Source organism: Mus caroli, unplaced genomic scaffold (assembly GCF_978045245.1).
Source record: "Mus caroli unplaced genomic scaffold, Mus_caroli_1 scaffold_4, whole genome shotgun sequence".
Taxonomy (NCBI): Eukaryota; Metazoa; Chordata; class Mammalia; order Rodentia; family Muridae; genus Mus; species Mus caroli.
Genome location: NW_028227259.1, coordinates 39,827,306 through 39,843,227, shown reverse-complemented (window position 1 = coordinate 39,843,227; position 15,922 = coordinate 39,827,306). Strand labels below are relative to the sequence as shown.

Genomic DNA, 15,922 nt, shown 5'->3' with positions numbered 1-15,922 from the left:
CTTACCATCTGTAAAGAGCAATACTTTTATTTCTTCCTTTCTAACTTGTATCACATTTATCTCCTTTAAATATCTTACTGCTCCAGCTAGAACATCAAGTACTATATTGATTAGATATGGAGAGAGTGGATACCTTTGTCATATTCCTGATTTTAGTAGAATTGGTTCCAGTTTCTGCCCATTTAATTTTATGTTGGCTATCAGCCTGCTATAAATTGCCTTTATTATATTTAGGCATGTCCCTTGTGTTCCTGTTCTTTCCAAGACTTATATTGTGAAAGGATTTTGTCAAAGACTTTTTCAGCATCCAATGAGACTATTTTTTTTTCATTTCACTTTGCTTATATGGTGGATTACATTGACAGATTTCCATATATTGAACCATCCCTGCACAGAGAAATAACTTTTTAAGTCCTTCATCATCATCATCCACATCAGAGGAAAACTCCTCAGTGGCCTTCTTGATGTGACCTTGCTGGCTGCTTCCTGAGGTCCACACAGCTCTGTGAGATGGAACTAACACAGCCGCAGCCTGCAGGAGGATTGGCTCAGAGTCTGATTCTGACCTAGCTCCAGCACCTCAGGCTGGTTGGCTCTAAGAGTCTTTGATGGCATTCAAGGACACACCTGGTGCTGCTGGCGATCCTCTCCTCCTGCCATGCCTTGAACGTGTTATTTCCTGAGACGGAGAGCCTTTGAATCTGGCCTCGGGGTGTACTCCTATGGCAGTGAAGTGAAGATCAGGAGCTGGAAAAGCTTAGGTCTAAAAGATCCCCGAGTGGAATCTTTCAAAGCAAGCGGAGGACCCTGAGAGAGACCCCAATCTACCAGGAGCACCCACGATGATTCCAGGACAAGAAGATGCTTGGTTAATGTTTAAAGCAGAAGGAAAGTTCCATGAGGGAAGATTAAGGAAGGGATTGGGAGCCTCATTAGAGTGAGCAGGAAAAGCAGAGCTCCCTCAGAAAAGTCAGTCGCTGTGTACGCCTAGAGGGTGAGGTGAAGGATGGGAAGATATGAGGCACAAGTCCAAGCCAGACCAAGGAGTCTGACTTCACCTCAGAACAGTGAGGCTCCTCAGCAGGTGGGAGGGCTTGAATTGGGGGTAGAATAAAGCCATCCTACATAGAAGAGTGCTAGAATGTAAGGTTCTTATATCTGGACACATGTAAATTGTCCATCAGTCAGATATAAAATCAACTTAAGTGTTCATCACAAACAAACACACAGTGGAATAGTAGCTAGTCATGAAAAGATACCATCCTGTCTCTTAGTAACTGTTCTAGTAACCAAGGCAACTCTTAAAAGGAAGGCATTTAGTTCAGGGACAGTTTGAGAGGGTTGGGCCATAATCATCATGGTAGGAAGCAGACAGACATGATGCTGGAGCAGTAGCTGACAGGTTTACATCCTGATCCACAGGGAGAGGGGGAGGGGGAGGGGGAGAGGGAGGGGGAAGGGGAGGGGGAGGGGGAGAGGGAGAGGGAGGGGGAGAGGGAGAGGGAGAGGGAGAGAGCTTAGTACGGGCTATTCAAACCTCAAAGCCAATCCCCAGTGAAGTACCTCCTCAGTTCCATTAACCGGAGACTGAGCATTCAAATATTTGAATCTATGGGGGGTCACTGTCATTCAAACTACTACACTGTCAAAATGTGGGTGGTCCTGGAGGATGTTACATCCAGAATAAGACAATCACTCATCTCCATCACAGGTGAAATCTAAAAGGATGAACTCTTAGAGGCTGAGCATAGAGTGATGGTTAGCGGTTCGGGGAGGGTGCAGTTGGGGTAGGCAGGAGGAAAATGCTGTGCAGTTCCATAGCACAGGGGAGCAGCGTGGTCGCCAAGAAGGTGCCGCATAGTTGACACTAGCTGATGAGAGCATGTACATTTCCTCACACGGAGAAGCGATGGATGCCTGAGGTTACAGGTACGCCATGCATTACACACTGTACACACATGTAAACCTAGCACACTCTATCTGATAAATTCACACAAGTGTGTGCTAAGAAAAATATTTATAGAAATAATCATAGAATCTTTCATTTGATTGATGAATTAATTAATTTTCTCATTTACTGGCAATGCTGTGGATTGTCCTGGCACAGGCTAAGTGACTGCTCAACCACTGAGATACATTGCCAGCCCCAGGGTTAATGATGAGTTTATGTCCAGGGACAAGCAAGGTGAGCATCTGTCCTTAGATCACCAGTGGAGTCTGACTTAGCTCAGAGTTGAGACCGACCCATCAGGCTAAAGGATGAGTGTCCTCACACCTCACCTCACACCACTGCCAACCTTGGCATCCCTGGGAAGGAGACTCACCGGGCATCTGGACAGCATGCCTCCCTGCAGACATCGACCCCTCGCCAGGAAGAACAGGGCTGCCAAGGTCAGGAGGAGGGAGATGAGGAAGGCTGCGATGAAGCCTGCTGCATGAAGGCCATGGTTAGGCAGAACCTGCATGGAAAGAAGGGAGTCTGAGACCCCTCATGCTACCACCACCTGCTTCCCCAGTCAGGTGGGAAACCCCAGATTGCATAAAACAGAGACAAAATACAGGTGCTGAGAAATAACCAGAGTCCCCATGCCACAGAGACTGAAGGCAACGGAATGGTTGCCAGGGGCTGGGAGAAAAGAGATGAGACTGCTTCTGGGTACAGAATTTCAAACTCTGGGAGTGATGAGAAAGTTCTGGAACTATATAATACTTGATTCACATAATATTAATGTCAGTAAATCTCCTATTTTGTTATGTGTACACATGTATGCATACACACATGCATATGCACATATGTGTGCATATATGCATACACAGATGTGCACATATGCATACACACATGTACATATACACACATGCACATGTACACATATACATATGCACACATACACAAATGCACACATGCACACAAACACACACACACAGCATCCACATTATAAAACGCGAAGCACCTCACTGTCAGTCAGAAACTCTGGGTTTTTTGGAGAGGGGAACTTAACTTGATTTACTTTTATTTTATTTGTACTGCATGTATGTTTGTGTGAAGGTGTCAGGTCCCCTGGAATTACTTATAGACAGTTATGAGCTACCATGTGGATACTGGGATTTGAACCTGGGTCCTCTGGGGAGCAGCCAGTGCTCTTAACTTCTGGGCCATCTCAGGATATCTGAGCTGCCATTATTATTATGTACAGTAAAGGGCTCAGGACAGAGGAACATCTAGGCAACATTAAATGGATGGAGAACTGAATAACTGGAGAGTGGATGCGAGCAAACAAAAGCCAACGGTGGCTCTGGGTGATCTGTTTGGAAGGCTGGCACCAGTGAGACCCCTCTACAAGGGTGACAGAAACCCTCTAGTGAGACAGGAAACTGGGGCTGTTAGAGCATTAGATCCAGCCTCAAGTCCTCATCCCTAAGTGACCTCAGAAATGGCACAGCCAAATGCCATCACTCACCACAATCAGCAGAGACATTAGGACACAAATAACCTAAGCTGCAGATGTCTACACCGAAAGGAAAAATAGTGGTTACGATGTGACTGCCTCCCCTCCCCCCCCCCACCTCCTGCAAAGACATCGCTCACTGTGCCCACCCCTTTAATCACACACTCGCAGCAGCCTTGCCTCTGAGAGATTCTTCATAGCATTTATGAGGAGCGATCCTGCACAAAAAGGCCTTTCAACGAAGACTTGAAAAGATGAGAATTCAATACCGCATTTCAAAGACACAATAAAGGCTTGTTTAGAAAGTTTGGTTTCAATTATGTGATAAATGCATCTATAGGCTTGGAAGGCTGGAAGCCGTCATTGTTCAGCTTCCCTGTGTGTGCAGAGGCTGGGTACAGAGAGATCTCAGGATGTCCCGTGGCCACACAGTAATCCTGCCCACTGACTCCTCCAAACACAGAAAACAGGGCACATGTGCTGACTTTCCATGTCCCCTACCCCCAAATGCAGGAAATGGGGGAGCATGTGTGGTGTCTTTCCATGCCCACCTATTCCCCCAAACATGGGAAAAGGTGTGTGTGTTATTCAGTTCTCCATCCATTTAATGTTGCCTAGATGTTCCTCTGTCCTGAGCCCTTTACTGTACATAATAATAATGGCAGCTCAGATATCCTGAGATGGCCCAGAAGTTAAGAGCACTGGCTGCTCCCCAGAGGACCCAGGTTCAAATCCCAGTATCCACATGGTAGCTCATAGCTGTCTATAACTAATTCCAGGGGACCTGATACCTTCACACACACGACTTTCCCAGAAAAGATCTCAGCAAGTTTTAAATCTCTTGCTTGGCCTCCATAGTCAAGGAGCAGGCTGAATGGTGGCTCACTGCCCCTAATCTCAGTGACCTAGCAAAGACCTAGGGGACAGCAAAGAGACTCATGGCCTCCAGGTGATGAGTGAATGTTCAGACTGACTGCAGGAAGTGTCAGTCACACATCACATGACCTAAGGCAGCCTCGCTGGGATACATCATCTTAGTTGTCAACTTCGCTAGATCTGAAATCAACTAGGAGACCAGCTGCCGGGCACAGCCCCGAGGGATTTTCTCTCTCAGTGGAAGTAAGAAGGCTCTCTCACACTAACCGTGGTAAGTAACTCCAGTGGCTGTCCACATAAAAGGAGGTATGAGGGGGCAAGCTTCACTTTCTGCCTTCTCGATGGTGAGTCCATCTACTCTGTTTGAAAGTTCACCCTCCCCATTGCCTCCTGCAGCCACCTTCACCCTACACCGGCATGGGAGCCCAGCTTCCACAATGGCTGAGGACCAGAGACTCCAGGAGTCCTCTATACTTCGGAGCCACTTGTGGATTACTGAGGCACCCAGCCTGGTGGGTGGAGAAGCTACTGGGCTCTCAGCCTCCCCTGGGTCAAGACGGCTGTTGTTGGACAAGCCTGACACTATAGTGGTTCCCAACCTGTGGATCTCAATCATTTGAGGAGTTGAAAAGTCCTTTCACAGGGGTCACATATTATATATTCTGCATAGCAGATATTTTTATTACTATTTGTAACAGTAGCAAGATTACTATAATAAAAAAGTAACTATAATAATCTTATGGCTGGGGTCACCACAACATGAGGAACTGTATCAAAGGGTCACAGCATTAGGAAAGTTGAGAACCATTGATATGGACCATCTTGTGAAAACCAATCTAACAAACCCCTTCAAATAAATGTGTTATTGGTTCAAAGGACCCTGACTAATAATACGCTTGCTGATTCCAACAGAGCAGAGCTTGGCTCGGGGAACACCAGACGACTCCTCACAGCCATGGGGCTGAAGAGCATCGTGATCATGGCTGGTTCCAGGATCTCTGCACCTCCGTCTTTCCCAATAAAATGCAGACATAGACCAAGTCATCTTAAGGCATCTTCCAGGCAAAAAGTCTCTTTTTGTCAATGAACAGGTGTCAAATGCCAACTAGAGGAGTAAGCCCAATGCTGTAATGCCATGAAAGTCCAGCAGGGGGCAAACAACCAGTCTGGGGAGAAGAGATGACCAGCGTCAGAAAAGCTGGCTGAGTTCTGAGGGACACCTGAGAGAAAGACTTCTAAAGAAGAGCGTCCCAGTAGCCCTTGAAGGAATCGAGAGGGTTAACTTTTCTGATGAAGCCTCAGTAAGAATGCCCTACGGAAAGAGCACAGGAAGCTCTGTATTCTAAGGAAGACAGCTAGAGTCCAATAGCTGAGGCCAGGACAAGGATCAGAGGGCTGGAAAGTGAGGTTAATAGTGATGACATGATTACTGCACACCACCACCTCAGCTCAAAGCCTCGTGGATTTGCTAATAGCGTTACATCTACCAGGCTTCAAGAGCTCCCCGTAAAACTAAGTGTTTGAGAATTCTCACTTCATAGCTAGCCACCTGTTACATAATTCCTCTTCTTGTTAGTTAACACATGCTCTTTACATATTACACTTGTCTTTTATGTGCACTATAAATACCTCCTCACGCTTCTCACTTATCTTTCTTGCTATTGTTTTTACAAGTAAAATTCCAGGTGGTTTCTATTCAAATTCCTCAGACTTCTCATATTGACTTTCTACATATTACATTATCTATATTTTGGTTTGACTAAAGAATTCACCTCTGTCATTCTTTCAAGAGATCCAGTTATTTGGCTCCAAATCTACACAGGACACCATCTTCTCTCCATTTAATAAAACATCACTTTACTACATGAACACACAGATAAATTCTCTATCTCCATGGGAGAACTTCTGGCAGTGGACTCTGAATGACATACTCTATCTACCAATCTATCTCTCTACCTATTATCTATCTATCTACCTATCTACCTGCCTACCTGTGTGTCTCTGTCTCTGTGTACCTCTCCTTCTGTGGGTGTCTCTGTCTCAGTCTCTATCTCTCTGTCTGTGTCTCTCTTTCTCTCTCTCTGTTTGTGTCTCTCTGTCTCTCTCTCTCTCTGTCTCTCTCTCTGTCTCTCTCTCTCTCTCTCTCTCTCTCTCTCTCTCTCTCTCTCTCTCTCTCTCTCATTGGGACCCTTTCCAACAAGCTTTGCAACCCACCATCCAGGTGTCCGACAGATGGTAGTGCCCAATCCACAAGCAGCAGGTGAGTCTGATGGAATCCAAGGCTTGCAGTTCATATATGGCACTGTGCGATACTCTCAGAGACTCTCCTCACCAGGGGATAGAGGAAGACAGGGATTTGGGTGGTAAATTAAGAATAAATCTCTTGCCCCCTTATTTTCCTTAACCAGCTAGCTTGTTAGCTTGAGGTGGGGAATTAAAGAGGCAGTAGGGCAGTTTCCACTTGCTCCAGTGTGATGGCCACATAGCAAGTAGATGCATTCCATTGTTCTGTCTGATGACAGTACTGGTATTCCTCCAGCCACCAGTCCCCAACCGGTACACCCTTGTCTCTCAAGGTGCCCAGGTCAGACCTGCTGGACACTCCGAGCCAAGGGTCTCTCCCCAGGAAACCCGAGGGAGGCTGTGTCAATCCTACAGTCAACATTAGCTTAACTCTGAAGCTGCACAGCAGACTCCAGTCCCTAGAACACCGCGCTGGGCCTCACAGATGCTTCTGGTGCCAGCTCAGCTCCCCAGGTACAACACCTGAGCCGGACACCATGGCAACGGTCGTTCTGACTGATCATACTGGCATGTTGGTGTTACTCTCTTGCTACTTAAAAATGACACCAGGAACAGTTGCTGATGTTCACAGACTTAAAGAAACTCAGTGCTCTGCGTAAACGAACCCATTTGCCTGGAGAGGTGTTTGTGATTTGGTTCTCATTTTATGTCTGGGAAAATTGAGGCCCAGACAGGCTAGAACATGCCAAAGGTCACCTGTTACATAATTCCTCTTCTTGTTAGTGAACACATGCTCTTTACATATTACAGCACTTGTCTTTTATGTGCACCATAAGCACCTCCTCCAGTTTCTCACTTCTCTTTCTTGCTGTTGTTTTTAAAAGTAAAATTCCATGTGGTTTCTATTCAAATTCCTCAGACTACTCATATTGACTTTCTATATATTACTTTATCTACGAACCGTGAAGAGTCAGGATTCACAACAGGCCACATGGTTGTAAAGCTTGCTACACCCTCAATACTGTGGCATCTCATGGTCACAGGCCTCATAGAAGGCCCCTTTCCACCCCTGTGGGAAGGCTAGGCCTTGGAAGGTGGGGCACATTCATTAACAGAATGTTCTTTACCACAATCATGAGAGCATCTGCCACCTCTTCAACTGACTGTCAATCATCATTGGTGACAATCAACTCAATCAAAGGATATTTACTGAATGATTGTCACCGACCAGGTGAGACAGTAAACGGCACACACCAATGGTCACTAAGTCCTCAGAATGGTATCCTCAGATGCGTCACACCATCAGCATCCCAAGACTTCCAACTTGAACTAAGCCACATGCTGGTATGCAGGGACGAACTTCTCCATCATTGTGTGAGCCAGTACACACTATGGAGTCACTCTCCTCTCTCTCTCTCTCTCTCTCTCTCTCTCTCTCTCTCTCTCTCTCTCTCTCTCTCTCTCTCTCTCCCTCTCCCTCTCCCTCTCCCTCTCCCTCTCCCTCTCCCTCTCCCTCTCCCTCTCCCTCTCCCTCTCCCTCTCCCTCTCCCTCTCCCTCTCCCTCTCCCTCTCCCTCTCCCTCTCTCTCTCCATCTCTCCTTCCCACTCCTGGAGAAGAAGACTGACTAACCCACAGAGTGAGACACAACTGTTAGATGCAGGCAAATGAGTGTGTGTGCTAGGAAGAGCCAGCCCCATTGCCAAGCAAAAGGGAAACAGATTCCTAGTGGACATTGGAGGCAGGGAGGCTGCCTACAGACTACAGCACCTTGGTACAGTCTGGGAAGACAAGCTGTCTCCAGCAACTGGGCCTGGACCCCAGTCCCATGGGAGGTTACCCACATTTAAAACAGATGTTGCACCTGACTTAATTCAGACTTGAAGCTTCCTCACATACCTACCCATAGGTTTGTTTCTTATGGCAGTATGAATAAGAAATTTCCTCACAAGTCATGTATTTGAGGTCCCCAGTCAGTGGAATTGGTTGGGGGGATGTCATGGAACCCTGAGGAGGTATGGTCTTGTTGGAGGAACTTTGGGAGTTCATAGCCTGCCTCCACTTGCTTTGTGTGTGTGTAGTTGAAGATAACATCTTTCAGCTTCCTGGTCCTACAGTCATGCCTTCTGCCATGATGGACTCTCACCCCTCTGGAACAGTAAGCTGAAATAAACTCTTCCTCCTGTACACTACCTCGGCCACAGTGCTTTATTGCAGCAGCAGAAATGGATATCATTTCCATGGTAATTCTAAACCCCATCAGGTTGGGGCTCAAACTTAACCATCACAGAAGGTCACCAACAGAACTAGCCTTAGGACACACAGGGCCTAAGACCCCCACCTAGCAGGGATGTGAGGCCTGAGGCCAGCCCCTCCCCTTGGCTCTGAGGTCAGGCCCCACATCAACACAGCATGAGCCTAGGTGGGCATGAGATCAGGATGGATCGAAACGTCTTACCATTATCTTTTCTTCCACTGTGATGGTAAAGGGGGCTTTTAGCTGAGTTCTGTTCTGGGAAAAGACAGAGAAGAAATGTTTCAGTCACTTGGAATCTGGCCCACATCCAACCCACACACCTGAATTCAGTTGTAACAGCCCCTGGCTGCTGGGTAAAGTGGGTTTGTCCAACCTCTAAAGGCTCTTCAAGAAACAAGGGAACTAGGACTCCAGCTTCTCTACTAGAGAATGTGGCAACCCAAACCCATGTCCTGAGGGCTAAGCTCTCTGTGGAGGACTGGGTTGGAGCAATGTTGCCAGTCCAAACTAGGGCAAGCTGTTCATCTCTGAGGGACCTGGCTGTCTCATCTGTAAAATGGGACCCACATGGACCTCAAAGGTGACTGGAAAATGAAACTAATTAATATGGAACGTGGAAGAGAAGGGAGGGGAGATTGCTTTTAACAGGGAAGCTGCTCAGGTTAGCAGGTGACTTCCCAGGGAAGGGAAGAAGAGAAAGAGGACAGAATGGAGGGAGGGGGAGGGGAGGAGGGAGGGAAGGGAAGGGAAGGGAAGGGAAGGGAAGGGAAGGGAAGGGAAGGGAAGGGAAGGGAAGGGAAGGGAAGGGAAGGGAAGGGAAGGGAAGGGAAGGGAAGGGAAGGGAAGGGAAGGGAAGGGAAGGGAAGGGAAGGGAAGGGAAGGGAAGGGAAGGGAAGGGAAGGGAAGGGAAGGGAAGGGAAGGGAAGGGAAGGGAAGGGAAGGGAAGGGAAGGGAAGGGAAGGGAAGGGAAGGGAAGGGAAGGGAGAAAGAATTGTTTCTGTGCCCTTGTGGTCAATATACCCCTCCAGGGCAGTGGCAGATCCCAAGCAAGGGTGACAGGGTTACCTGTGAGGGGCTCTGAAAGATGAGTCGGGCAGGAAGATCCAAGCTCTCTCCAGTCCCAAGGGCTGTGGGGTCCAGCGAGGCTGTGTAACTGACAGAGTAGCATTCTCCCACTGCTCAGAGACAGCAAGTGCAGGTTAGGAAGGGGACAGTCCTCCCCACACCAAGCCACATCCCTAAGTAGCCTTCCCCCTGGCCTAGCCACAACCCTGGCCTCGGCAATCCTGTACCTGCTCACAAGCCCAGATCCCCAGCGAGAAGCATCAGGATTTCACCCACTCCAGGGCATTCTGGGGAAAGGAAGCTAGAAGTTGCTTGAGGCCTCCCAGCCACTAGCAGGCAGTACACTCTGCTGGAAGCAAGGCTGGTCTCTCGGGCCTTTCCCCCTCTGTAACACACCCCTCTGAGCTCTCACAGGAGCTCTACACACAGAAAGCCAGACCCTCAGCTCCAGCTGGTGGATGACAGAGCTGGAGACTATGGCTTAACTTAGAGACAGTTTGAATCAGTTTGCCTAGAAAAGTCAACATGTCTATTTTGCTGTCTCACAAGGACAAAAGCTAAGACATTGAGAAGGGAAAGGCAGTCTCAGCCACCTCCCAATACACCCTCCTTATACCCAAAGCATCCCTGCACATGACCCCTGAGGTTTAACATAAAGAGCCTGCTACCTTCTGTAGTGTTCAAGAGACACTGTGACTGAGACCAGGACAGGTAGTAAGTAAGGGACTACTTAGCTCTCAGCCAGGCTAAATTGCATTTTTTTTTAAAATAAAGGCAGGGATTGGGGGGGGGGCGGGGGAGTGTCAAACAATGATGATGGTAATAGAGCCAGGAAGGCAGGAAGCTAGAATCTGATTGGCCAGTGGAATTTAGAGTCATTCATTGGATGATGACTGTCTCCTAACTTGAAAGTGACCATTGTGCACCAGTTGGATATGCTTGGGAACAGGTGACTTGGACTGTGTTCTCAGGGCACACAGCCTCCTGGACAGAGTAAATGCCTGGAATAAACAGGAGAAAATAGCACCAAGAATCAAAAGCTGACACAGTGTCCACAGAGCCAGGGCACTTCTCACAGGCCAGGCTGGACTGTGTTGGTATCTCTCTACATCACTGTGCCCTTTCCCAGTAGGGGGCACCATGCTTGGTGCAGGCAAGGGGATGTATGCCCATCTGGAGGAGCAGAATTTAGTTAGTACTTAGGGTGAGGCATGGCTAGAGTAGGGACAGTCAAGAGAATGTCCCTGTGGCAGAGTGGAGGTGGGAGGGAAAGCTTGGAGTTGGAAAACAAGTAGAACTTCCAGGAAAGGTAACCCTAACACCAATCCTCACTGAAGAGAGATGTGTATGTTATATGTAAGAGAGAGGGACCAGTACTGTCTGAGGGACAGGGTCAGAACAGGCATGACCCAACACGGTCAGAGTGAGAGCCATGACAGATGATGGAAAGTAAGAGGTAGGCAGTGAGACCCACAGCTGGGAAGGGCATTGAAAGGCAACCAGGGGTGTGTGTGTCCTGGTGTGCCATGGTAGGCTAGCTCTGCTGTGATCCTCCCCGAGGGAAACACGGGAACCCCATTCTAACGCATAACCCATAGTGGCCTTAAGCATCCGTGGTTACCTTGCAGAAAGCTCTTTCTGAAAGTCTGGATTCCGTCCTGAGTATTATTTCCAGGCGACTCCTTCACAGCAAGGCCAGTGATCTCATCTAGCATGAGCAGGTTCGAAAGGTTGACTGACGTGGGTGTCCTGGTGTTGTTCACGGACAGCTGCACGTGCATGGTCTGCGATTCGCTCTGCCCAGACACCTAGGGCAGGAGGAAAGTGGGAGAGGACAGATTCCTGTCAGCCTGACTCCCTATGATGACCCATAAGCCTCAAAGAGGATCCCAGACTCTATCAGGCTCCACCTGAGGTGAGAGTTGGGAGGGGAGATGTTGACCCTCACTTAGCAAGCTGTGACTTAGAGACACTTTCAGAGAAACCAGAGCCCTGGATGCAGGGAACTCATTGTCACGGAGAAATCTCCTGAGTATCAAAAATCTCCTGAGTCGGGATGGGGTCACTGTGGCACCTGGTGTTCCAAAACAGAGGAAATAACAGCGCTACCTGAGTCACTGCAGATGATGCTGACTCCACAGCCAGAGCTCTGTAGGTCATCTGCTTTTCCCTCCTCCAGGCTGGTCTCCTCCACCCAGGTTTAGCCCTTTCATACGTATGACTTGCTGTGTTTGAATCTGGATCCCCTTCATCCCAAAGGTCTGGGCATTAAAGGCCTGCATTCGCGCGCGCGCGTGCGCGCACACACACACACACACACACACACACACACACACACGGACACCCTCAGTTCACAGCATTGTTAGGAAATATTATCCCTGGGCTTGGGAGATGGCTCAGTGGGTCAATCATTAGATGTGCAAGTATGGAGGCCAGAGTTCAGATCCTCATAACCTATGTAAATGCCAAGAAGAGACCAGATCGCTGGACCAAGCTGGCTATGTAGAGTAAGCTGCTCCAGTGAGCTCTGGTTCAAGTTAGAGGTGCTCTCTCAACAGACAAGATGGGGCGTGACTAAGGAAGGCACCTGGCATCCTCTTCTGGCCTCTATGCACACACACACACACACACACACACACACACACATACACCCCAAGTACCATATCACATATCACTGTTCATCATGTGTGATAAACATACCACCCTTTCATCCCTGCTCTGACCAGTAGATTTTTACTAACAATGACTTCTAATCAATCAAACTTCCGTCAACAAACCTAGTGAGGCCATGCAAGCCCAGGTCTTCTGTTCTTTTCATTGCCCAGATCCACTATTCGCTTGTTTCTAAATACATGATGACTTCGGAGATTTGGGGGAAAATCCAATTATTTTCTCCCCTGGAAACTTACCAGTGAGCATTTTTGAAATATCACTCCATTCTCAAAGAGACCTCGGGCTTCTCTTGAAATATCGCTGTACTACAATAAAAACACAAAAACCCTTAGAAAGTGAGAAAAACTTCATGTTCCACCTGTCTGATGGAAATGTAAGATGAGAAAGTCTTTAAAGGACACCACAGGGATTATTTCTGCTGATCACAGTTTTCAGGAACATGAAATATTTCATTTAAATAGTGTTAAAGGATCGTGAATCAAAGCTTAGGAAGAAGGAGTCGTTCTAACATGAATCATAGCTTGTTCTGGTCTGGGCCCAATGCAGCCACTTATCAGACTTGGAGATAAAACCCAGGATATGGAGTCCAGGGAACTGTGTTCTAGGTATAACCACTTATTTACTATGTGTCATTGGACAAGCCACTCAGCCTCTCTGAACCTCAAATCCCTCTCCAAAAAGTGACTATCTCAAAACTTCCAGGAAGACTGCTTAGCCAAATGGAGGGGTGAAATCTGGTTGCAGCTAAGTCTAGTTGAACTTGTGTATTCAACTGGGCCCTAGAAAGTTCTAGCTTTTCCCAGCACGTGGTGAGGGGCGGGGGAGAGAAGGAGGAGAAGAGGAGGAGAAGAGGAAGAAGAAGAAGAAGAAGAAGAAGAAGAAGAAGAAGAAGAAGAAGAAGAAGAAGAAGAGGAGGAGGAGGAGGAGGAGGAGGAGGAGGAGGAGGAGGAGGAAGAGGAGGAGGAGGAGGAGGAGGAGGAGGAGGAGGAGGGGGGGGGAAGGAAGGAAGGAGAGCAATCCTGGATAGATCTGCTCAGTGCCAGGTCCTGTGCCACACATACCAACTAATGATCTGAGCAAACCTCCCGTCAGCCCTCTCTTCCATTCACACTGGGCTTCTAGACCAGGGTAACTAGGAGCTCAGACCTTACTGGTCCTTTGTGCCTGGTAATGATCCTTCTTGTGCTCCACTCACACCATTTGTTCACTGGTTGCTCTGCTCTGGAACAAGAGGGTATACACCAGAACTGAGTGGACCTAAGGCAAGGCCTAATTCTCGTAGCTACCAGCAGGTAAGCATCTGAGTCCTTCCATGCTACTGCAACAAAATACCTGTGTCTAGATGACTTATCAAGAAGGAGCCAGTACAAGATGCTACAATGAATCCCTGAAAGCTCTGATGTAGCTTTAGACTGGGTAATAGGTATGGACTTGGCTGTAATGGGCTCAGACATGAGATGGAAAGGATGCTGTACATTCCATGGATGGAGTCTTCCAGGGGATGACTTAAGAGACCACAGTTAAAAGCTGGGATGCAACATAAATTCTTTGCCACTTTAGAACATCAGCAGCCTCTCTTCTTGTTCACATTATCTTGTTCCTTTCTGTCTAGTACTTCATCAGGACAGTCTTCCTAACACATGCATTCACTCTCCAGTGCTGCATGGCACTGAAGTTCCCTCGGGGTTGGGGGAGAAGCCAGTCTCTACCAGGGTTTCTAGTGAACTGACGGATCCATCTGCAGGTCCCTGATTGTGGAGACTTGGGATATTGCAAGTCCAGATTCAAATGATCTGGAGCAATCATTAGACTCCTTAATAGCCAATTCATTCCCCATCTCTATCTGATCAAACATCCTATGATGACCACATAAAACCTTCTGGAGAGTATTAACTTAGCATATCTCTAGGTTTCACCAACCCAAGTGCTAGGAATGTTATCAGACAGCATGTGAGACCCCCTCTTTGCTATAACCTCTCAGTCAGATGCTCCCATTAATGAGTTTCCCAATTGTCTTGATTTAGGGCTTTTTGGTTGGTTGGTTGGTTGGTTAGCTAGCTATAGTAATGTCATAAAGCTGTTTCTATATCAGAACATGGTACTTGGGCCAACCTGAAACCAAATCCAGCCAAGCTGCCCACTTATTCAGAATAGCAGAGTCTCTCCAAAAAGCTCCTCTCTGCATTCCTCACAGGCCTCTACCTATCTAGCAGTGCCACCTCCCAAACACATTCCTGGCACCTGTGGACAGTGCCTGCCACATCTGCTCCCGTTCATGCTGCCTGCTTTGTGAGGATCCACAAACCCCATTGCTATACCAGATACCCACCAACACCACCACTTACTCTCTTCCTCCAGCTGAGAGAAGGCAGAGCCCTCGGGAATGGGGGACTGATCTTGATGTGTCATATTCTCTTGACAGAAACTAGCCCTGGAGGGCCCTCCTGGGCATCCTTAGTGAATGGTTGACTTGAATACCCGCACAAACCCCACACTTTCTTCTTACCGCCTCCTGGTGCCACAGGGTCTTTGCACAGAAGGACTGACTGAGCTTAACAGAGATGTCCCGGTCACCTCCAGTCACAGGGACCCTTAAGTACACTTTGCATTTCACATTTCAGTAGCCTCATAGAGCTAGCAGCCAATGCATCCAGGTAGCTGAGCAACAGAAAGGGACAGATGCCCACTTAGTCCTGAGCCTTTATGTTCAGGTCCACAAAAGCACTTCCTTATAGGACTAAGCCTCTGTGAGCAAAAGCCCAGGGAGCCAGGTCTATTGAGCATGCTCCCCGCAACTGCACAAATCATGACCACAGTCTCTATAACAATAGAGAGGGCAAAGAACACCTTCTGTGCCATGCTTTGAAGAATTAAACTGGACAATGTAGACAAAGCAGTTATCACAGGACTGTACATGCAGTGACCCAGGGAGTGAGTGGGTTATCCTTGTGACTGCTGTGCCATTGCCATCATCATTTCTGCAACACTCTTCATTGGGAACTATAAGAATCAACCCCCATGGAACCTAAGGATGTTGGACTGAGTGTCAGTATTGGAACTGAAGGTATTGAGAAATTGGTGACTGCTACAGAGCAGGACCTAGGCACCATCTTGACATAAAAGACACACAGCAGATGCCTGGGGTTAGCTGCTCTGAGAAATCACCAACTATGTCCTCATGGGAGTTAAGAAAAGTGCAAAACAGACAATAATATGCAACACCTTATATAAACATCATTGCTTATATTATGTACTCTCTATGTCTCTTGTTCCCAGTATAGAATGCACTGCTTGTATAATTTCACTATATAAACAGAATACTAGAGAGTAGTAAGAGGGGCTTGCTGTGATGAACTCCTTGAT

The 15,922-nt window shown here is 47.7% G+C and overlaps 1 protein-coding gene across 2 annotated transcripts in view; it reads right to left on the bottom strand.

Annotated features, from left to right (window-relative positions):
* The window catches only part of Evc2 (EvC ciliary complex subunit 2), an 86,147-nt gene that overhangs the window by 64,167 nt on the left and 6,058 nt on the right, over positions 1 to 15,922 (bottom strand). Inside the window, exons 2-6 of one of the 2 annotated variants that reach the window (XM_029476919.2) lie at positions 12,796 to 12,864; positions 11,508 to 11,694; positions 9,887 to 9,996; positions 9,023 to 9,076; positions 2,325 to 2,459 (exon numbers count right to left, since the gene is read on the bottom strand). In XM_029476919.2, coding sequence (XP_029332779.2) covers positions 2,325 to 2,459; positions 9,023 to 9,076; positions 9,887 to 9,996; positions 11,508 to 11,694; positions 12,796 to 12,864 — 555 coding nt within the window. Of the gene's footprint in view, positions 1 to 2,324; positions 2,460 to 9,022; positions 9,077 to 9,886; positions 9,997 to 10,113; positions 10,174 to 11,507; positions 11,695 to 12,795; positions 12,865 to 15,922 lie in introns of those variants that run through there. The other variant, XM_085836652.1, reaches the window with a different exon arrangement.